This window comes from Heterodontus francisci, chromosome 32, assembly GCF_036365525.1.
Source record: "Heterodontus francisci isolate sHetFra1 chromosome 32, sHetFra1.hap1, whole genome shotgun sequence".
Classification (NCBI taxonomy): domain Eukaryota; kingdom Metazoa; phylum Chordata; class Chondrichthyes; order Heterodontiformes; family Heterodontidae; genus Heterodontus; species Heterodontus francisci.
The window spans coordinates 7046152-7070544 of record NC_090402.1 but is presented as its reverse complement, the minus strand read 5'-3'; the positions used below and the strand labels follow the sequence as shown (position 1 = coordinate 7070544).

The 24393-nt window shown below is 42.5% G+C and overlaps 1 protein-coding gene across 4 annotated transcripts in view; it reads left to right on the top strand.

Moving 5' to 3' along the window:
- Window positions 1-24393, top strand: part of sptan1 (spectrin alpha, non-erythrocytic 1) — a 135943-nt gene that overhangs the window by 45115 nt on the left and 66435 nt on the right. For all 4 annotated transcript variants that reach the window (XM_068012118.1, XM_068012115.1, XM_068012117.1 and 1 more), the window contains exons 17-24: window positions 292-473; window positions 2746-2989; window positions 5046-5168; window positions 6450-6667; window positions 7852-7944; window positions 8194-8328; window positions 10716-10864; window positions 23479-23677. In XM_068012118.1, coding sequence (XP_067868219.1) covers window positions 292-473; window positions 2746-2989; window positions 5046-5168; window positions 6450-6667; window positions 7852-7944; window positions 8194-8328; window positions 10716-10864; window positions 23479-23677 — 1343 coding nt within the window. The remainder of the gene's footprint in view (window positions 1-291; window positions 474-2745; window positions 2990-5045; window positions 5169-6449; window positions 6668-7851; window positions 7945-8193; window positions 8329-10715; window positions 10865-23478; window positions 23678-24393) is intronic.

The window sequence follows — 24393 nt, the reverse complement described above, 5'->3', positions numbered from 1 at the left end:
CTGTGTGAGCCACTTTGTTTTTTTATGGGCTGTGATGGAGAAATGGAAAAAGGGAAATTTTGTATAGCTCTAGACTTAGTTGGACAGGTAGTTACTTACAGGTTCAGTCTCTGCAATGGGCTGTATTCCAAGCAGTTGTGTCTAAAGCTCTATTTCATTTTGGGGTGTGTATTGACCACTTGTCTGCCTTTGAAACTGAGTTTTGGGGCTACATTAGTCATAATGGGAGAGGGAAGATACTGCTGGAGTAGATATTCTAGTCATTAATGTGAGCCTTTTGTGTGTTTGTAGGTATTAAGCTACGTGAAGCCAACCAACAACAACAATTTAACCGTAATGTGGAAGACATTGAACTCTGGTTGTATGAGGTTGAAGGTCACCTAGCTTCAGATGATTATGGAAAAGATCTGACTAGTGTACAGAATCTGCAGAAGAAACATGCACTGCTGGAAGCTGATATTGCAGCACACCAGGTATGGAAATGTAGAAGTGTTAGTGTAATTCAGTATCTCTACAATTCCACCTCCTCTCTTCCGCTTGAAGGTGTTGATTTCTTGCAGGGGTACAGTTGCATGAGCACTGGGTGCGCTCTGGTTCCTCATCCAGACAGCCATTGACGAGAGTTATTGGCAGGGTATTCAATTGCAGGGATCATCAACAGTGAATTCCAATCCCATCCACATTTGTGCACCCTTTCTTAACTTCACACCCAAGTGCAGCCAAGTTTGAACATTTCCTCCTCTCGTGTCCACACAGGGATAGCTAAAAACAGTTGGGAGTGGGAATTTTGGCTAATTTTCATTCTGTTACCCCCAAGGCACAGTTCAGCACCCAAACTGCTGTCTGGCTGAGATTAATTAACATAGCACAGACCAGACATCAAACTTAGTACCTTCTTGATCTAAATGATTGACCTACTCACTCGATAACCTCACCAAACGAGGAGAACATTTGGTCTGTTTTTAATATATTCAGTTATTGTACAGAGTCTGCATTTCACATTGTAGGACAGGTGTTCAAATCTTTTATTATTAAATTTGCATTTTAAGTCCTTTTTATAACAGGTAAACATTTTGTTTTGCTGGAACCATTTGCAAAAGCTAAACAACAGGAGATAAACTGTATAATTGGAAGTGGATTCAAATTCACTTAACTACCATTATACAGTTTATTTCCTGTTGTTCAGCTTCTGCTAATTGTTCCAGCTATTTGTGATGGTTATTGTTAACCTCGCATTCATGGGGTCCCCTTCAATTGGACTTCTAGAGCCACTCCATTGCATCTTTCTTGCACAGGATTTGGTTAAGTAGATTGGCTTCCAGCTCAGGAATTGGTGTCAATATCAGCTGCAAGGCTGGAGAGTGACTGACTCTGTTTTTTCTCTTTGGGCAATTGTCGTCTCCTCTCAGTAACATGACACCCAGGATGCCTTTCATTTTTCTTTTGAGTTTGAACAGCATCTGTGATGTAATATGGAATGTTCTGTGGAAATAATGAGCTCAGATTAATAAGGCACTGCCACTAAAGGCAAACCGGTTTAATCTGGGATCTAGCTGCTTCCCTGGAAGCAAGTTAGGTTAAATAGTGAAAAATTCTTTGCATTGTTGGCAAAGGGGCTGATTTTATGAGCTCCTCTGAGGCGGGGTGGGGGGGCTGCTCACAGAATCACGCCGGAGGGCTCGTTGCCAAGTGATTTTTGTTATTTTTCTTTGGGCCGGGGGCAGAATAGTCAACGGCAGCCTTCCCACTCACCGGCCAATTGAGGCTCTTAAGTGGCCTATTAATGGCCTAAGGGCCTCTTGCTCCCCAACCCCCCCCACCCCCCCAACCTGGCTGCTGGGATTTAACAGTGACAGGGGTGCCTCCACCACACGGCGAGTGCCTTATAATACGAGGTGCCCTCTCTGTGGGCTTTTTGGGGGTGGGTGAGGGGCTTCCTCCTCCCGTGAGCAATCTGTGGACCATGGAGGACCCCCCGCCAACAAAACCTCTACCTCCATGGAGTCCCCTCCCCCTGGACGTCATGCCTGCCCTCCCAACCCCCTCGCTGTAGCATCCCGGACTGGCCCTGGTGACCCTGCCTCCCAACTGAGGCCTGGCACTGGGAGCCCTGCCATCGGCACAAAATCCAGCCCAGGGAATTGGGGAATGGGGGCGCATAGATGCATGGTTATTAGAAGAACAAAGGAATAAGTTGCATTTTTTTTCACACACAGGGTTATCGCAGTAAGTGGTTATGTAGTCAGTAACTATAACCTCATTTTAAGTATTTGAAAAGGAAAACAGCAAGAATACGGAGAAGGGCAGGAATGTGGCATTCGATTGGATCGCTCGAGTTGAACTAGCGCCAGATTGCTGTGGTGGGGTGACAAATATTCTCCCTGTGCTGTATCTTTCAATGAATGTCTACCGCTTGGTGCTGACGTTTATGGGACAAGCCAGATGTTGATAGCTTCGTATGTTGTTCAGGCTATTGGGTGGGGCCACTCTGCGGAAATTAGATTTAAATTCACAAACCAACGACATCAGACTTGTGCTATGGCAGGTGTTCCATTTTAGTTGGCTGAGCATGGAGTGACATGAGAAACTAACCAACAGAAGCCACCTTGTTCAACCTGTTATTGACTTGTACTTGTTTATCCTTGTGACTTCTACTTCTTTATCCTTTTTGAAAAGGGATGCCCCAGGTACTTCAGATTGTAGATGGTGCTTAACTGCAAGAATAAAACCATTTTTGTCTTGTAGGACCGTATTGATGGAATTAATATCCAAGCCAGGCAGTTCCAGGAAGCTGGACACTTTGACGCTGACAACATCAAGAAGAAACAGAAAACTCTGGTTGGTCGTTACGAGGCGCTGAAAGACCCAATGGTGGCTCGTAAACAGAAACTTGCTGACTCTCTTAGGCTTCAACAGCTCTTCCGTGATATTGAGGATGAAGAAACTTGGATTCGGGAAAAGGAGCCAATTGCAGCTTCCACCAACAGAGGTCAGGGCAATTTCAGATATTATTGAGGGTTGTCATTTTTATTTCAATTGACTTTTATTTATTTCCCTCTTTTTTTTTTTTCCTTTCTTTTCTGCCTGTTCAAGACATAAGAACAGGAGGAAGCCATTCAGTCTCTTGGGCCTGTTCTGCCATTCAGTGAGATCATGGCTGATCTGCATCCTAACTCCTTCCATCTGCCTTGGCTCCATAGTGATGTGGCTGCCCCCTTTTTTATTTCTGAGCTCCACCCATATGCCCTCATTTGATGATTAATTTAGCATATCATTCCTCCTCAAAGCTGTTATTGATTCCTTAACTAATAACGCTACACCCCCTCCTTTTTTATCTCCCCCTCTATCCCACCTGAAAACTCTATATTCAGGGATGTTGTTGAGTTGCCATTCTTGCCCCTCCTTAAGCCAAGTTTCCGTTATAGCAACGATATCATGTTGCCATGTGTCTATCTGTGCCCTCTGCTCATCGGCTTTATTTGCTATACTTAAATAAATACCTGGTAACACTGCCAAATTCCTGTGCTGCACACTTTTTAACCTTTTGCTTCTTCTGTCTTTCAGAGTCACTTGCTAATTTTCTGTGTCCTGTTCCCTGCCTTGAAATTGTCCTATCTAAGATTGCGCTCAGGTTCCATCCCCATGCCAAACTAGTTTAAACCATCCCCAACAGCACTAGCAAACCTTCCTGCAAGGATATTTGTCCCAGTCCTGTTCAGGTGCAGACTGTCTGGCTTGTACAGGTCCCACCTTCCCCAGAACCGGTCCCAATGCCCCAGAAATCTGAAGCCCTCCCTCCTGCACCATCTCTCCAGCCACACGTTCATCTGGTGTACTTTCCTATTTCTGTACTTACTAGCACATGGCCTTGGGAGTAATCTGGAGATTACTACCTTTTGAAGTCCTGCTTGCTGATCTCGTTCCTAACTCCCTAAACTCAGCCTACAGGACCTCATCCTTCTTTCTTCCTGTATCGTTGGTACCAATGTGGACCACGACCTTGGGCTGTGCACCCTCAACTTCCAGAATGCACTGTAGCCACTGGGTGATATCCATGACCCTTGCACCAGGGAGGCAACATACCATCCTGGAATCACGTCTGGGACCATAGAAACGCCTATCTGTTCCCCTAGCTATAGAATCCCCTATCACTCTTGCTTTCTTGTCCTTTCTTCTCCCTCCCTCCCTGCACAGCTGAGCCGTGCATGGTGCTCTGGTCATGACTCTCGCTGCACTTTTCAGAGGAACCCTTTCTCCCATTGGTACTCAGAACTGAATACCGGTTAGAAAGTGGGATGCCCTCTGGGGACTCCTGCACTACCTGCCTTGACTTTCTTGTCTGTCTGGCAACCGCCCAGTCCCTCTCTGCTTGTGCTCTCTTAAGCTGCGGGATGACTACCTCCTGAAATGTGCTAACCACGCAGTTCTCTGCCTCACGGGTGCACCACAGTGTCTCCAGCCACTGCTCGAGTTCCGAAACCTGGAGCTCAAGCTTCTGCAGCCAGTGACACTTGCTGCAGATGCGTTTGTCAAGGACACATGGTGCGTCCCACATGTCACAGGAGGCACATTCCGCTTGGCCGAGTTGCCAAGTTAGCTTTACAAACTAACTATTGCTAATGTCGTAAGTCGAATAACTTACCAGTTACTTGCCAATCAGCTTCTTCCCCTGTACTGTGGAGGCTGAAAAGGCAGAAAAGAAAAGAAAGACTGCAAAGAGCACCGCTTTCCCCCTAGACAGTAAAATCCCTCATGCACAACTCACAGCCTGACTCTGTCCAAACAGCACTATTCTAAGTAGTTTATTAATAAATTACACTAATTAAAACAAAACCTTAGTAGTACTGACCTTATCACTTACAAGGTAACTATTTGAGGGTTTAAAAAAAAAAGAACTTTTTCCCCCTGATTTTTTGAGCTATTTACAGGTAATAACTATTACTTATCACAGGAAATCTGTAAGCTGACTGGTTGTTGTCACTGTTATTAACAAATAGGACCTTTTTAGGGGTGGTGGATGTTAAGTTTTTAACCTTGTATTCCAGGAAAGGATTTGATTGGCGTGCAGAACTTGCTTAAAAAACACCAGGCACTCCAGGCAGAGATTTCTGGCCATGAACCACGTATCAAAGGGGTGGCCCAGAAAGGAGAAGCAATGATCAAAGACGGTAGGTGCCAATTAATAGATTTTAAAAAATTGCTTTTGAGGTCCCATTGTTATCAACAAATTTTTGCAAATCCAAAGCTGTGATGACTTTCACCTTCATAATATTGTAGGAAGTAACAAGTAACTTGAATAATTTATTTATAAAGCTGTAGTACCCACCCTGAAGGGATTCAGTTTTTGTCCTAACCATCGAAGTGAAACAGACTGGAGCAAGAACAACTTGGCTGATCTCACAATTTTTTTTTTCTCCTCTCAACCAATGCCTGGGACAGTCCTGGCTAACATTTAGCAGGAGGCAGCTTGTTGATTTCCTGCTCCGCTTTTTTTTTCAAAAAAGTCCTCGCTCACTCATACTTTCGCTTCATTTCCTACAGGTTGGTTTAAAAAAAAAACTGAGGGGGAGAAAAGTGGAGGAAAGAAATGTGTAAGTGAAAATGTAGGGGAGAGAACAAGAAACAGCAAAACAGTGAAGAAGAGTGAAAGAAATGGGAGCCAGGGAGATTTTCTTTTTCTTGTAGACTTAACAGAAGCAGTACCCTTGGCTACAGTGAAGTGAGACGTTGAATTTTTAATGGGCCCAGCCTGAAAAAAAATTTCAGAACTGATAAATACAATTGTTTTATTCAAATGTATTATCGAGAATGACAATTTGCTCTTATTATTTCATGTGTGCATCGACAGTCATAATTTAACCTCCCTAGTGAAAGCTGAGGCCAGTTGACCAACCTCATTGTTTCGCCTGCTGAGGTTAACTATCTCAATAGAGTCTGGAACCATCTCCTCTAACAGCTCAATGTTGCATTGTGCATTTGCTTACTGTGCCAATAGACACATAGATTTTGCGATTGTATGGGGCATGTAACAAAGATAGATAGAAGAGGCTTGGCTACAGAGATATGATATTAATCCTTAATGGCGATAGCGCCTCCTGAAACTATTTTACTGTGTTTTTTTCAATAACTGAGTTATGTTACTTTAAACATAATTTGAGAAATTAAAAATCATAATGGTGTGACTTTTAGAGGGGAGAGTGCTTTGAACACTTTGTGTACCAACCCTGATGTGAGTCTTGTGCTTTTAATTTTTCCCCCCTCGTGGTCTGATGTGAATTTCTAATTATGTAAGTTGTTTGTATAGAGGGAAATATTATTGGGGCCAATGAGGCAGGGACTTCACAAATAAACTTTTTGGATAAAATTGGAACGCCAATGAAGGAAAATATGAGTAATTTTGTTTTACTTGTTGCAATTTCCTAACAGCCTTTTATTTTGTTCATTCTCAGGTCACTTTGCCAGTGAGGAAGTAAAAGGCAAGTTGAATGACCTGAGTCAGAAATGGGAATCCTTGAAAGCAAAGGCTGCGCAGAGACGCCAGGATTTGGAAGATTCGCTGCAGGCTCAGCAATACTTCGCTGATGCTAATGAGGCGGAGTCATGGATGAGGGAGAAGGAGCCTGTTGTTGGCAGCATTGACTATGGGAAAGATGAAGACTCTGCTGAGGTAAGGCTCTTTCTATATTTTTATGTCCATTAGCTGGAGTGCGATATAGCAAAGGGATCTTTCCCTATGTTGGTTCCACATATCAAAGATATATATATATATATATATATATATATATATATGGGCTTCACAGCTCGCTGGTATGAACAAATAAAGCCAGTGATCCCATTTCTAGGTCCCTATTCTCTGACAACACTGGGAACTATTACAGGAGGTCTGCTAATTAATTAAAATAAAATTCTGATGTATTTACTTGTTTAAAAACTTGCTACTGCTTCAGCATTTGGAAGCGAGTTCACATCTGTGACTTGTTTATTCATTGTGCAGGGAGTTGGATGGGGGATTCCTGGCGGAAGGAGTTCAATGTGTGTCACTTTTTTTGCAAATGTAACAAAACAACTTATTTTACCTGTCAATTTACTGCCTTCTGCTCCCATTTTCTTTCCTTCTCCTCCTCTGAAAATATTGGGGGCATTTTAACTTTGGGTGATAATATAAAACTAAAGTCACCTGGAAATGAAAATCAGGAGAGGTGTATAGTGGGAAGCTGATCTGATATAGCTTGTTTTACACCATCACCTAAAGTCAAAATTTCCTGATTGAGCCTTTGTTGCAGTACAGTTCCATGGGTGTCAAAACCTAGATTCTTTTATCCAGATAGTATTTCCTACATTACAATGACTGCACTTCAAAAATACTTCATTGGCTGTAAAGTGCTTTGGGACGTCTTGAGTTTGTGAATGGTGCTTTATAAATGCAAGTCTTATTTTCTTTATGAAATTATTTGTGTGTGACCCTTGATGCAGGCAATTCAGTCTCAGGCACCATAACAGATAAATCTGTACCTCTTTTCATTAAATGCCACACGTGTGCCTCTAGCAAGGATCCTGGGTAATTGGGAGTCAGAAATCTGCCCATTTTCTTCACTTCATAACCCAACTGACCACTTATAGGGCCCCATCATCAGCCCCCCCCCCCTCCCCCCCCAGAAAAGAATAATAGCAACATGATTGGGTTAGGCCTAAAATCTGGCCTTTATGGTTCAGCTAATTGCTGGATAAAATGGCTCAGCCATAAGAGGAATCTCTTTGTCCATCGTTAACCTATTTCTGCAGTAGTTCATGCATTGAATTTTAGTAGGTAGCACAATGTAGTTATTATAGAATTTGTTTTTTTTTTATCAGGCCCTGCTGAAGAAGCATGAAGCTCTGATGTCTGATCTAATTGCATATGGAAGCAGTATTCAGGCACTGAAGGAACAGGCTCAAAGCTGTCGTGTAAGGAATTTTAAACAGTTTTTACCATGTTGCCATAATTTAAATCCAAAATATAAACCTAATGTTTGTTAAAGCATTCTTACAGATTTTGCCTTTTCTAACATGGAACTGTTGCAGGGTACCAGAAAACCAATTCCAAACCTACCTAATGTAGTTCAGCCCATGTGTAATCTGTGGGTATGGTACATAGAAAATCTGCTCTGCGGATGTTAGCAAATCTCTACTCATTTCCCTCCCTCTCTTCTTCAGCAACAAGTAGCTCCCACTGATGACGAAACTGGAAAAGAACTGGTATTGGCACTGTATGATTACCAGGAGAAGAGCCCTCGTGAAGTAACCATGAAAAAAGGTGATATTCTTACCCTGCTAAACAGCACTAACAAGGTAAGACATTGCCAGGACTGATGGAGAAGGTGGAAAATTAGCGGTAGCAAGGGCGGGAGGTATTTAGTTTGTTCCATTCATTTAAAGAAGCAGTTTGGGTAAATACTTCTCACATTTTTGTGTTTCAATATTTGTTTCTTTTGAATATTCCAGTGATGGGACTCATCCTGAGATCGTTTATCTTTATCCATTAGCTGCAGTACCTTCTGCAGTTGTTACATAATGTTCCTCTTTCCTCATGATGGATTGATATAATGTCTGTGTTCTGGGTGTCATTATATTTCAACACCTTTAGAATTTGTCTTCTCCTACTGCTTTTTACTTCATCCGAATATGTCTTTGGGGAGCATCTCTGAAACCTTTTAAAGGTATAAGGAAATGGCAGTTTACTTTGGTCATATTTGTCAGAGTTGCAGAATTAAAAATGCACCTAGTGTAGTGATACATTCTTTCTTTACTGAGTTATGGAATGAATCAAGATGGATTTGCTTTATTCAGATATGTTTGAGCATGTATCTGTCTATGTCTATGTCTGAGGCCTTGGCATGGATAACATAACAACATAACATGGGCCTGTTCGCATTAAGCTGGGCCTTATGAAGAGTACAAGTAGAGCATAGACAAGAGCTGAAAACAAGACATAAAATGCTGAAATACTCAGGGCAGGCAGCATATGTGGAGAGAGAAACAGATTTACCGGGGGGAATTTTATTATGGCGGCGGGGCCTCTACGTCGGGGGAAACTGATGCTGAGATCCCCACGTCGCCTCTTTTCCGAATGGCACTAAATTTGGCGGCCTATCAGGCACTTAAATGGACAGCGCCGGCCATCCATAGGATTTAGGACCCCATCAGCGGAAGCCCTGCCCTTGGAGAGCTGCTAGCCAGTCAGAGGCCAGCCGCTGCTGCAGATGACAGTCCTGGAGGCAGAGGATCGTCGCTTGATCCAGGCCTCAGGTGGGTCAGGGCGGGAGGAATCTCGCAGAGTGGGGTCGCGGCGGTGGGGGAGAGAGGGATGTCGGCAGCAAGGGGCAGAAGGATGGCACTCAGTGGGCCCACTCTCCCCAATGTCAGGTCCCTAGTTCAGGCACGAAGTGCCTTTGAACAAGGGATCCCCTCTCCCCCGGTAGCAGTTTTTTGTACCACGCTTCCCGTGCGGTGACAGGGCTGCCCACTGCACTGGTATTTGTGGCTGCAACGGGAAGAGGTCCTTATTTGGGGGTTAATTACCTAGTTAAGGGCCTCATTTGGTGGCGGGGTGGGAAAACCCGTTCCCACCCCGGACTAAATTTCAGCAGAGGCGAGATGGTGGTGGGAACCCCTGCCAATATCCCACCTGATTTTATGCTCTCCCCACCTCCAAACCCACTGCAGGGAGAGCATAAAATTCCTCCCAACGTTTCAGGTCCACATCTGGAGTATTGTGTGTAGCTTTGGTCTCCACACTTAAGAAAGGATATACTTGCATTGGAGACAGTACAGCGAATGTTCACTAAATTGGTCCCTGGGTTGAGGGGGGTTGTCCGATGACGAGAGACTGAGTAAATTGAACCTATATTCCCTGGAGTTTAGAAGAATGAGAGGCAATCTCATTGAAACATACAAGATTCTGAAGGGGCTGGATAGGGTAGATGCTGAGATTTTGTTTCTGCTGGTCAGGGAATCTAAAACACGGGGACACTGTCTCAGGATAAGGGGCTGATCATTTAGGACTGAGATGGGGAGAAACTACTTAACTCGAAGGGTTGTGAATTTTCAGAATTCTCTACCCCGGAGGGTTGTGGATGCTCCATCGTTAAATATATTTAAGGCTGAGATAGACAGTTTTTTTTTTTTTGGTGTCTCAGTGAATCAAGGGATATGGCTGGCAAGCAAGCAGGAAAGTGGAGTTGAAGGCCAAGATCAGCCATGATTGTATTGAATGGCAGAGCAGGCTCAATGCGCCATATGATCTGCTGCTCCTAATTCTTGAGTCTGAAACGTTGGCTCTGTTTCGCTCACCACAGAGGCTGCCTGACCTGAGTACTTCCAGCATTTTCTGTTTTTGTTTCAGATTTCCAGCATCTGCAGCATTTTGCTTTTGTAGTAGACAAAAAGACAGAAGTGCAAGGGGAGAACCAACTGTGTAACAGCCCCGACAACCAATTTTATCTGCAGCACCTGTGGAAGAGTCTGTCACTCTAGAATTGGTCTTGATAGCCACTCCAGGCGCTGCTTCACAAACCACTGACCACCTCCAGGCGCTTACCCATTGTCTCTCGAGACAAGGAGGCCAAAGAAGAAGAAGAACAGAAAAGACCTGCCTGTCTTTAGAACCAGCTAATACAGGGCTTGTGCACTTCTCTTTTGTGCGGCTGTTGATGTTTATCCTTGATTTTATTCTGAAGGATTGGTGGAAAGTGGAAGTGAATGATCGACAGGGCTTCGTTCCTGCTGCCTATGTTAAGAAATTGGACCCAGCACAGTCTGCATCACGTGAGAATCTGCTGGAGGATTCGAGCAGCATTGCAATGCGCCAGGAACAGATAGAGAACCAGTAAGTAACTAAACCTGTCATTTTAGACTGGGTATATATTTTTGCAGAGGAGCATTTCAATACCAAGTACTATATAACAAATGTACATTCTCCCCTCTTCCATTTTTTGGTTCAGTTGGATTCTGTACTTCTGTTGTGTGTTGGGTATCTGCCCAGACCAATGCTAGTGCTGGCTGCTAGGATTATTTGATCGTGGTATATATCTTGTTTCCTCATGGGAAGATTTGACTCTCAGTTGGTGCTGTAATATACTGATTGAAATTGGCAATTATGTTTTTTGGGTGGGAGGGCTTATGTAACCAGCAAGGGAAAATCTGCAGAGCTCTGGGGAAAGAGCGTGGGAGTGGAATTAATTGGATAGTTCTTACAAAGAGTTGGCACAGACACGATGTACTGAATGGTCCTCTTCTGTGCCGTATGATTTGGGCGTCGCAGGCCAGGCCAGCATTTATTGCCCATCCCTAATTGCCCTTGAACTGAGTGGCTTGCTAGGCCATTTCGAGGGCATGTAAGAGTCAACCATATTGCTGTGGATCTGGAGTCACATGTAGGCCAGACCAGGTAAGGACAGCAGATTTCCTTCCCGAAAGGACATTAGTGAACCAGATGGGTTTTTACAACAAGTGACAATGGTTTCATGGCCATCATTAGACTAGCTTTAAATTCCACCTTCTGCTGTGGTGGGATTCGAACCCATGTCCCCAGAACAATACCTGGGTCTCTGGGTTACTAGTCCAGTGACAATACCAGTACGCCACCACCTCCCCTGTTAAATTCATAACTATAGTATCCTATGTTGGTGTTCCTATGCATATTAAAATTTTTTTAAAATCCCCTTATTTATCTCCTTTCCTTCCCTGCTCATTTAAAGCCAGTGACCCATCCTGAGTTATGGTTTCATGGGTGCATTTTGTTAATGTTGCTCAAGTGTCCATTTTCGTGTTTGAATCAAACAGAGTATGGCAGCCCATTCAGTGATTGTAGGCATTGCAACAAAACCTGATCATTTTCTCATTTCTCGTAGAGTTGTTGGGTAGAGAGACATTAGTGCATGTTGTGTACATGCTTCTGTGTGTGTGCTTCACCTCTCCATAGCACCGGGACACCTAGGCAAATTACAGCATTGCCTTTGCTGTCAGTTTGAAGGAAACTCCACATTAAACCTAGTCATTTCCTGATCTGTATAGCTCAGTACCACACCATGCAGTTCATTTTCTCAAGCCATGAGGATGTCATCCCATCTTTAATTCTTATTGTAATATATTTAATGATTTAGCTGGTTCCTCCTTGTAGCTCACTGCTGAAAACCCATGCTAACAATCTATCTCAAGGTCTTGGCTGACCTGCCACCAATTTCTTGATGTCTTTTGCACAATCTGAGTTTTATGGTATAAATAATACTTTTAATTTTTGAAGAATAACTAGTGGCAGACAGTGATTCTGTCTATTCAAGGTTTCTTTTTGCAATTATTTCAGGTGAGTTATTTTGGAGGTTATTACATCTGTCTGTTTGCTGTGATAGTAAAACTCATGTAAAGATTATCTTGCAATAATGTTGCTAGTATACACATTATAGACAAAAATATTAAAGTGTAGAACTGCTCCTCGGCATTGTTCAATGAAATTCCATGGCATGTAAATGACCAACTTCATAGTAAGTTACCTGTACAGGTAACAGTTTTAGTCCATCTCACTTCTGATGTAATTCAAATTCAAGTGCGTATAGAAGGGTAGCAAAAAGCTTTGGTAAGGTTAGAGAGGCTAAGAGGGCAAATGAAGCAAGATTGGCAAGTTATATAAGGGAAGTAGTAAAGGATTTTATAAACCTGAACAGTTAAAGAAAGCATAGGGTGGATGGAAATGAAAGGGGAAATCTTATGAGATGTAAGAATGTGAGATACTAACTGAATAATTTAAAAGCAAAATACTGCGGATGCTGGTAATCTGAAATAAAAACAAGAAATGCTGGAACCACTCAGCAGGTCTGGCAGCATCTGTGGAAAGAGAAGCAGAGTTAACGTTTCGGGTCAGTGACCCTTCTTCGGAACTAGCAAATATTAGAAGTGTCAAAGGTTGTAAGCAAGTGAGGCTTGGGTTCGATTAGGCACACTACAGCCTGCCGGACTGAACATTGAGTTCAATCATTTCAGAGCATGACGGGGCCCCCCATTTTACTTTTATTTTTAGTTATTTTTTCTCTTTTTTTTCTTTTTTACATTTTTTACAATTTCTTTTGTGTTTATTTCATTTCATCTTAGTTTGTTCAGTTTGCTTACCCACTTTTTTTTCATGTTTGTACTTGCTGCTGTTCAATCTTCAGTCCGTTAACACCCTATCTGTGCTAATGCTTTGTCTTTCAACACACCATTAACATATTGTTTGCCTTTGCTCCATGACCTCAGCTATGTGGCCTTGTCCAATCTACACCTTCTCCTTTGTTATCTCTTGCCCCACCCCCGCTTCACTTGCTTATAACCTTTGACATTTCTAATATTTGCCAGATTTGAAGAAGGGTCACTGACCCGAAACGTTAACTCTGCTTCTCTTTCCACAGATGCTGCTAGACCCGCTGAGTGGTTCCAGCATTTCTTGTTTTTATTAAATGAATAATTTACCTCAGTTTTCACAGAAAAGTGCTTTAACTGGAATGAAAAGGGAAGGAACAGTTAGATATGATAACAAATAAGGAAGTAGTACTGAAAAGGTTGGTGGAATAGGCCCTGGCCTTTGATAGCAGCATGCATCCTCGAATGCTGAAAGAAGCCAGAGGAAATAGGAATGGCTCTGACCATCATCTTTCAACGGGCAAGGGTTTGGAAATATGTCAAAGAGCTTGTGTGATTGCTACTGTAACACTTCTATTCAAGAAGGGAGAAAGAGATACGTCAAGTAATTACTATTGGTAGTGGGTAAGCTTCTGAAGACCATAATACAAGACTGACATTGAAGGACCTGGGTTAATTAGAAACAGATGGCACAGATTTGTTAGAAGTAAATTTAGTAGTGTTATTTTGAGAAAATAAAGGAAGTGCAGTGGATGTTGTGTTTATGGATTTTCAAAAACTGGTAGATGTTGCTTGGGGGCCTGTTGATAACATTAGAACATATAAAGCAGAGAGAATAGTTTTTCGCACTGAAATGATGTAAACTGTGGTGGTCCTTGAATCTGTGTTAGAACTACTGTTCTCAATGTATAAATGATCTGACTTGATTATTAAAATTTATGGACCAAACAAAAATAGGGAGGTGGTTAACTCTGAAATGACTTCAGGAGGACATAAACAGGTTAGTAGATTGCAGAGATGAATCGCAGATGAAGTGTAATGTGTAGAAATATGAGGCAATACATGAGGTACAAGAAGTAGAGGACATATACACTAAATGTTACCAGTTTAAAAAGAGTAGAGAAGCAGAGAGTTTTAGGGATTTAGATATACACACACAATTCAAACATGGAAGGACAAGTTGATAAAGCTTTTTTAAGAAAAGAAGGATGTTGCATCCTCAGCTTTAGAAATCGAGGTATAGAATACAAAAGCAGCTCAAAATTGGACATCCACAAGGCTCTGTGGGCCATCAGCGGCAGCAGAATTGTATTCAACCACAATCTGTAATCTTATGGTCCAGCATATTCCTCATTCTATCACTTATATCAAACCAGGGGATCAACCCTGGTTCATATGAGGAATGCAGGAGAGCATGCCACGTGCAGCACCAGGCATACCTAAAAATGAGATGCTGGTGAAGCTACAACACAAGGCTATATTAGACCTGGTATTGTGCAACAAGATAGGATTAATTAATGACCGCATAGTGAAGGCACCCCGAGGCAGCAGCAATCATAATATGGTTGAATTTTACATTCTGTTTGAGGGAGAGAAGCGTGGGTCTAAGTCTAGTATTTTAAACTTAAATAAGGGCAATTATGAGTGCATGAAAGCAGAGCTAGCTAAAGTGAACTGGCAAATTAGGTTAAGGGATAAGTCAATAGAGATGCAGTGACAAATGTTTAAGGGGGTATTTCAGAATACATAGAATAGATACATTCCAACGAGAAAGAAAAATTCCAAGGGGAGGACCCAGCATCCGTGATTAACTAAAGTTAAAAATAGTTTCAAACTTAAAAAAAAAAAGCATATAATTGCACAAAGATGGGTGGCAGGTCAGAAGATTGGACAGAATATGAAGAACAGCAAAGAATGACTAAAAGACTGATCAGGAGGGAAAAATTAGAGTAAGAAAGCTAGCTAGAAATATAAAAATGTTAAGAGTTTCTATAGATTTTTTTTTTTTAAAAAGAGCTAACAAAGTGAGCAGTGCTCCTTTAGAAAATAAGCCTGGGGAATTAATGATGGAAAATAAGGAGATGGCAGATGAATTGAACGGGTATTTTGCATCGGTCTTTGCTGTAGAGGATACAAGTAACATGCCAGAAATAGTTGTAAGTCAGGAAATGGAAGGGAGGGAGGAACTCCAGAAAATTACAATCACCACTGAAGTGGTACTGAGTGAATTGTTGGAGCTGTGACCTGACAAGTCCCTGGGTCCTGATGGACTTCATCCTAGGGTCTTAAAAGAAGTGGCGTGCCACAGGGGTCAGTGCTGGGGCCTCAACTTTTTACACTTTATATAAATGTCTTGGATGAAGGGACTGAAGGTATGGTTGTTAAATTTGCTGATGACACAAAGATGGGTAGGAAAGTAAGTTGTGAAGAGAACATAAGGAGGCTACAAAGGGATACCGTGGAGTTAAGTGAGTGGGCAAAAATCTGGCCAATGGAGTGTAATGTGGGAAAATGTGAAATTGTCTGTTTTGGCAGGGGGAATAAAAAAGAAGCATATTATCTAAATGGTGAGAGATTGCAGAGCTCTGAGATGCAGAGGGATCTGGGTATTCTAGTGCATAGAATAATAGAATCATACGAACATACAAATTAGAAGCAGGAGTAGGCCATTCGGCCCTTCGAGCCTGCTCCGCCATTCAGTAAGTTTGTGGCTGAACTGGTTACTCCACATTTCCACCTATCTCCGATAACCTTCCACCCGCTTGCTTATCAAGAATCTATCTACCTCTGCCTTAAAAATATTCAAAGACTCTGCTTCTCCTCCTCTCCCCCCCCCCCCCCCCCAGCTTTTTGAGGAAGAGAATTCCAAAGACTCTCGACCCTCAGAGAAAAAATTTCTCCTCATCTCTGTCTTAAATGGGTGACCCCTTATTTTTAAACAGTGACCCCTAGTTCTAGATTCTCCTACAAGGGGAAACATCCACCCTGTCAAGACCCCTCAGGATCTTATATGTTTCAATCAAGTTACCTCTTGCTCTTCTAAATTCCAGCGGATACAAGCCTAGTGTGTCCAATCTTTCCTCATTAGACAGCTCGCCTATTCCAGGTATTAATCTAGTAAACCTTCTCTGTACTGCCTCCAATACATTTACATGCTTCCTGAAATAAGGAGACCAGTACTGTACACACTACTCCAGATGTGCTCTCTCCAATGCCCTGTACAGTTGAAGCATAACCTCCCTACTTTTGTATTCAATTCAGTTTCAGTTACAGAGATAGATAGGAGAATTTGGGACTACTTTCCTCGGAGAAGAGAAAGTTGAGAGGAGATTTGATAACAGTACAGGGCATTGGAGAGAGCACATCTGGAGTAGTGTGTACAGTACTGGTCTCCTTATTTCAGGAAGCATGTAAATGTATTGGAGGCAGTACAGAGAAGGTTTACTAGATTAGTTCAAAATCATGAGCTGTCTGGACAGAGTAGATATAGGGGAAACCCTTCCCATTGGTGGAGGGATTGAGAACCAGAGGATGAATCACAAAAGATAATTGCAGTACCTGCATACTAAGGAAAGCTAATAGAATGTTGTTGTTTATTTCAAAGGGAATTGAATACAAAAGTAGGGAGGTTATGCTTCAGTTATAAAGGGCATTAGTGAAACCACATCTATGTACAGTACTGGTTTCCTTATTTATTTAAGGAAGGATGTAAATGCGTTGGAGGCAGTACAGAAGGTTTAATAGACTAATAACTGGAATGGGCGGGTTGTCTTATGACTGAGACTAAAAACAAGGAAAAAAATTAAGTATTAATAATGAGGAACAAGTGAGTAGCTGGTGAGTATTATCTTTTTTGAGTAAGGTTAATTTTAACTAGTGAACTGTATTGATTAGTAGTAGGATTTATCAGTACTAGTAAGGTTTTATTAATAGTTCCAGGGTGTTTGTATTGGTAACATTTTTTTGTTTAGTGGTAGAAAAGGGTAAACTAATAAATAAAGATATGGGCAGGGTTGTTTCAACCTCGAGAGTGCACCTTCTGCTATGTGAGAGCTCCAGGATGCTTCCCGTTTCCTGGATAACCATGTGTACAGGAAGTGTCGTCAGTTTGAGCTCCGAGCTTTGGAACTTGAGCGGCAGCTGACTACACCGGTGCATTCATGAGGATGAGAACTACATGGATTGCATGTTTATAGATGTGGAATGGATGACCACCAGGCAGTCATAAAGAAACATGCAATTAGTGCAGGTTACGGCTGATTGCATCTCATTCTCCAGCAGGTATTCAGTTCTGAATGCTGATGAGAGTGACGGTTCATCTGGGGAGTGTAGCCAGAGCCAAGTCCATGGCACCACGGGTGGCTCAGCTGCACAGTAGGGTACAGGAAAGACTGGAAGAGCCGTAGTGATAGGTGATTCAATAGTCGGGAACAGACAGGTGTTTCTGTGGCTGCAGATGTGAATCTAGGATGGTGTGTTGCCTCCCTGGTGCCAGGGTCAAGGATATCATTGAGCGGCTGCGGTGTATCCTGAATGGGGAGGGTGAACAGCCAGCAGTTGTGGTCCACATCGGAACAAACGACATAGGTAGAAAGAGGGATGCGGTCCTGCAGTCAGAATTTAGGGAGCTAGGTAAGAAATTAGCAAGCAGGACTTCAAAAATAGTAATCTCTGGATTACTCCCAGTGCCACGCGCAATTGAGTACAGGAATAGAAGAATAAGACAGATGAATGCGTGGCTGGAAAGATGGTGCAGGAGGAAGGGCTTTAGATTCTTGAGACATTGGGACCGGCTCTGGGGGAGATGGGGCCTGTACAGGCCGGACAGGTTGCACCTGAACAGAGCCGGGACTGAATTCCTTGCAGGACGTTTTGCTGCTGCTGTTGTGGAGGGTTTAAACAAGTTTGGCAGGAGGATGGGAACCTGAGGGTACACTCAGTTGGGACAAAATCAGAAATTAAAATGGAAGGCAGAAAATTAATGGATGACTCTGGAAGACAGAGGAAACAAGCATTAAAAAATTAGAAAAAAAGTTTGGCAGTGCTCCAGGGTATCTATTTCAGTGCAAGGAGTATAGCAAATAAAGCTGAGGGCACAGATAGACACGTGGCAGTATGATATCATAGCTATTACATAAACATGACTTGAGGAGGGACAGGCAGCTCAATGTTCCTGGTTACAGGGTTTCAAACATGATGGGGAGATAAGAAAGGAGGAACGTGGCAATTTTTGCAAAGAGACAATTACAGCTGTGAGGAGGGATGATATGTTGGAAGGTTCATCAGATGAGGCCATATGGATTGAGCTAAGGAACAAAAAAGGGGCAATTACACTGGGGGTCTATAGTACACTCCCAGCAAACAGTCAGAGTGAGATGGAAGAGCAGATATGTAGGCAAATCTCTGAGAAGTGCAAGAACAATAGGGCAGTAATAGTAGGGGATTTTAACTACCCAATATTAACTGGGATAGTTTTAGTGTGAAAGGAATTGAGGGAGCAGAATTCTTGAGGTGCATTCAGGAGAACTTTTTTGGCCAAGTCCAACAAGAGGGGGTGCAGTTTTAGATTTTGTTTTAGGAAATTAAGCTGAGGAGGTGGAAGGAGTGGCAGTGGGAGAGCATTTTGGTGGTTGTGATCATAATTCAGTCAGTTTTAACATGATTATGGAAAAGGACTGGAGTTGGAGTTCTCAATTGGGACAAGGCTAATTTTACTAAGCTGAGGAATGATTTAGCGAAATTGGACTGGAAACAGCTACTTGAAGGTAAATTAGTGTCAGAGCAGTGGGAGGCATTCAAAGGGGAAATTCAAGTGCTTCGGAGTAAGCATGTTCCCACAAAGAAAAAGGGTGGGACAGCCAAATCTAGAGCCCCATGATGTCAAGGAGCTTGCAGGGTAAGCACCTTCCAAACCCTTGACCTCTACCACCTGGATGGACCAGGACAGCGGATGCATGGGAACACTACCACCTGCGACTTCCCCTCCAAGCCACACACCATCCTGACTTGGAACTAATATTGCCGTTCCTTCACTCTTGCTGGGTCAAAGTCATGGAACTCCCTTCCTAACAGCACTGTAGGTGTACCTACCCCACATGGATTGCAGCGGTTCAAGAAGGCAGCTCACCACCACCACCACCTTCTAAAGGGCAATTGGGGATGGTCAATAAATGCTGGCCTAGCCAGCGATGCCCATATCCCAGGAACGAATAAATAAAAAAAAAAAATGGCTCCAAAGACATCCCCATCCTCAATGGAGCCCAGCACATCAGTGCAAAAGACAAGGCTGAAACATTTGCAGACATCTTCTACTAGAAATATGATGGATGATCGATCTCAGCCTCCTCCTGAGGTCCTCACCATCACAGATGGCAGTTCAGCCAATTCAATACACTATGTGACATCAGGAAATGGCTGAAGGCACTGGATACAGCAAAGGCTGGGGGCCGTGACAACATCCTGGCTATAGTACTGAAGACTTGTGCTCCAGAATTAGCCTCACCCCTAGCCAAGCTGTTCCAGTACAGCTACAACATGGACGTCTGCCCAACAATGTGGAAAACTGCCTAGGTATGTCCTGTCCACAAAAAGCATTTGACTGAGTGTGGCAGCAAGGAGCCCTAGCAAAATTGAAGTCAATGGGAATCAGTTGGAAAACACTCCACTGGTTGGAGTCATGCCTTATACAAAGGAAGATGTTTGTGATTGGTGGAGGCCAATTCATCGCAGCCCCAAGACATTACTGGAGTTCCTCAGGCTAGTGTCATCGGCCTAATGATCTTCAGCTGCTTCAGCAATGACCTTCCCTCCATCATTAAGGTCAGAAGTGGGGATGTTTATTGATAACTGTATGATGTTCAGTACCATTTGCTACTCCTCCGTCTGTGCCCACATGCAGCAAGACCTGGACAGTCTTCAGGCACGGGCTAATACATTCATGTCAGACGATGAACGTCTGCCTTAACGTTTAACAGCATTGTTAAATCCCCTACCATCAATATCCTGGAGGTTGCCATCGACCAGAAACTGAACTGAACCAGCTGTATCAGTACTGTGGCTACAAGAGCAGGTCAGAGGCTGGGAATTCTGCAGTGAGTAACTCGCCTTCTGACTCCCCAAAGCCTGTCCACCATCTACAAGGCACAAGTCAGGAGTGTGATGGAATACTCTCCACTTGCCTGTCTTGAGTAAAGCTCCCAACAACATTCAAGTACCTCTATCAACCAGAAGAAAACAGCCCACTTGATCGGCAACCCATCCGCCATCTTAAACATGCACTCCCTCCACCATCGGCGCACAGTGGCAGCCATGTGAACCATCTACAAGATGCACTGCAGCAACTCACCAAGGCTCCTTCAACAGTACCTTCCCAACCTGTGATCTCTACCACGTAGAAGAACAAAGGCAGCAGATGCATGGGAACATCACCACCTACAAGTACCCATCCAAGTCCCACACAATCCTGACTTGGAACTATATAGTTGTTCCCTCATTGTCGCTGGGTCAAAAACCTAGAACTCCCTTCCTAACTGTACTCTGTGTGTACCTACAGCACATGGACTATAGTTGTTCAAGAAGGTGGCTCACCACCACCTGCTCAAGGGCAATTAGGGATGGGCAACAAATGCTGGCCTTGCCTGCAACGCTCACATCCCATGAACGAATTAAAAACAAAAGTAATGCCAAGTCTTTTCAAATCATTGGTTAGGCTACAGTTACGATACTGTGTCCAGTTTGGTGCACCCTACTTTCCTAATGATATCAAGGCTGTGGAGTGAGTATAGAAGAGGTTTACCAAGAGAGTACCAGGGATGAGATTATTTAGTTATAAGGAGAGACTAGAAAAACGGCTGCTTTTCATTAGAAAAGGTTAAGATGAGTTCAGATTAAAGTGTTAGGGGTTGAGGTATATTGAGAAAAACTATTTCCACTGGTCAGTGAGTTGATAACAAAAGGACATCAGCAAAAATATGAAGGGAGAGATTTTTCTGTGAAGGGCTGTTTGGACATGGGATACCCCTACCTGAAACAGTGACTGAAATAAAATCCATAACGATAGAAAGGGAAATGGATCAACATTTGACAAACAGAAATTTAAAGGGCTTCGGCTGAACATCTAGCTCTATTCCGAGAACTAATGCAAGTGCAATGGGTTGATTTATCTCCCCTTATGCTATAAAATTCTATGATTCTTGGTGCAAGTCTTGTCTGCAGTACATTTTATCTCTCTCTTCTGCACAATCTTCCAGAATGGTTTTGCCAGATTCTTTGAATATTGAGTCCACCTTCATGCAGGTTGTACGTCACTGTACATTCCAAGTCAATTCAGACCACCTAAATATCTAACTTGAACAGCATGCTACAATATTCAACATAATTGGCTAGAAACAAATACTTTTGACTGTTGCCTGCCATCGGGCAATAGTTCGGTAGTGCAGAGTGGTAGTCAAATGATGTATGCTTGCTGAAAAATGCATGGAACTGGTACTGTTTCTTTTATAGACTGTTAGAAATCCTTTTTGTTTTGCTGGACAGCTCCATTGCTTGCTACTAATCAAGCTGCAGTCTTTTCAGCAATTGCTTGCCTGCTTTTTATCCGTTGCTTCTGGGTCTTCCCTTGCTGATTCTCAACATGTACTACTAATTTTCCTTTCTTTAACAGCTGCTTTAAGCATTTAATCTACTAATGCTGCATGCTCTGCTCCCTCTGTCTGTCCAGGGCTCTGCTAGCTAAGGAGGTTGGCAGCGTTGTGCTCCGTATGAAGCAGGTGGAGGAATTGTGAGTAGGTTCAGCTCTTCTCACGCGGTGTGATCTCTGTGCTTCTATTCATTTTCATACTGCATTTTCGCGAATGCTTGTGGACACTGGATGAATCAATTAAATATCATTTTTACTAGCTTGAAGGTGCTTGCTTGTCAGGATTGAACTGCTAAATGTTGTAAAACAGGCCAACTAGGCGCTCCAGTTATGTTGTACGGGGATGAAGTTTTTCCCTTTTACCTGATGGGAAGAGTGTGAAAGCTGGTAGGACTGACTGTTCTGAGTGCACTTTTAATTTTTTATTAATTATTCCATTGCTGTAGGTAGCACACAAAAAACATGGAAATGAAGTTTGCATTTCTGATTTTTGGGAATGGAACAGAAGCCTAAAAAAATTAGTTCCAGCTCACACTTGCATGATGGCTGTTTTAAATTGTTGAGTGGAATCACTTGGTGAGATGTGGTGAAATTGTTAGATATCTGGGTGAGTCAGATTGAGCAAGCAGTCAACATAATGAGCAGGAATCCAGCTATACCTGACCAGTCCCAAATAAATGAATGAGCATGCAGTGTATGTTGGGATTGGGGTGGAAGAACTTTAGTTATTTGGTACTAAAATCCTGAACTTTTCTCCAGGTAAGTACAGTATATTCGTTATTATGATAGTTGAACTAACAAAGAGTTTGAATCACTCATTTATATTATTTTCATTATAGAATCATGTAAAATAAAACAGAAAACCATTGAATGAACTGATTAAAATCAATTTTTATTGACCACATCCAGTGACCATACTAGTTTGATTTTTTTTTTTTGTACATTTTGAGGTCAATGCCATTTAGTTACCAAATATAAAACTTAGAATACAGTACTTCAGAATGTGAATTACGCCTATTTAGTATGGATTAGAACTGGGTTTGCAATGTAATTCATTTTGTTAGAGGTAATGAATGTACTGAGTTTTTTAAAAATTGCTATATGTACACAAGCTAAACATGTTGATTTTTAAAATTTCTGAATGTATTGCTGAAATGTTTCTCTATTCCTTTTAAAAAGTATGCAATTCACCAACTTATAGAATTTAAGGTTGTATGTATGTTGAAATCCATAGTGTCCACCTAAAATTTGTGATTCCCAAATCTCGTGAATCAACTTCACTTTTGGTATCCAAGCATTATTAAAGAACGCTTTCAGCCATTTCTAATTATTTAGTGATCACTTAAAATGTTTAGGAAGCACAGTAGGGTACAGCTGAGGAGGTAGAGGCGAGGCCATGGGAATTTATATTGAGGATGGTGATTGTGGAAGGTAAATATAGGTTCTGTAAGCCCAGTGTTGCTTCAATACAGACTTGAGTAAAATTCAAACCATTATGAGTAGCAAGTGTCAGCAATTTCTTTTTGTCTTTTAGTCATCGTTCAGTTATCTTGTGGTTAAGGTTTTTCTTTGATTTGCTGTCCCATCTTCATCAGCAATTCCATGTTCTGACAATTACAGTTTGTGTTTGTTTAATTGGTTGAGTCTGGTAGTTGCTTTAGGGTGACTTTGTTGGTTACATCTCCTTTCAGATACCAGTCAATTCTGGAACTGGGCACAAAACGTAAGGATATGCTGGAAAAGAGCTGCAAGAAGTTCATGCTTTTCCGTGAGGCCAATGAGCTGCAGCAGTGGATCAATGAGAAGGAGACAGCATTGACCAGTGAGGAGGTGGGGACTGACCTGGAACAGGTGGAAGGACTTCAGAAGAAGTTTGATGACTTCCAGAAAGTAAGTAAAACTTTTAACTTGAACAATACAATAGAAGAAAAATTGAATCCTTAAAAACATAAACTAGATGTGAATACCATGGCTCTTTCATATTTGGCTACCTGATTTAATGGCTTTATGGATAGAAGGCCAGTGCCATTCCTTGCAGTATATTCGGCAGGGGTAGGCAGTGGCATAGTGGTATTATCACTGGACTAGTAACCCAGAGACCCAGGGTATTTCTCTGGGGACATGGGTTCGAATCCCACCACAGCAGAAGGTGGAATTTGAATTTAATTAATAAATCTGGAATTAAAAAGCTAGTCTAATGATGGCCATGAAACCATTGTCGATTGTTGTTAAAACCCACCTGGTTCACTAATGTCCTTTTAGGGAAGGAAATCTGCTGTCCTTACTTGGTCTGGCCTACATGTGACCCTACATGTGACTCCAGACCCACAGCAATGTGGTTAACTCTCACATGCCCTCTGAAATGGCCTAGCAAGCCACTCAGTTGTATCTAACTGCTACAAAGTCTATAAAAAGGAATGAAACCGGATGGACCACCCAGCATCGACCGAGGCACCGGAAACTACAATGGCAAACCCAGCCCTGACGACCCTGCAAATTATTCCTTACTATCATTTGGGGGCTTGTGCCAAAGTTGGGAGAGCTGTCCCACAGACTAGTCAAGCAACAGCCTGACATAGTCATACTCACGGAACCATATCTTACAG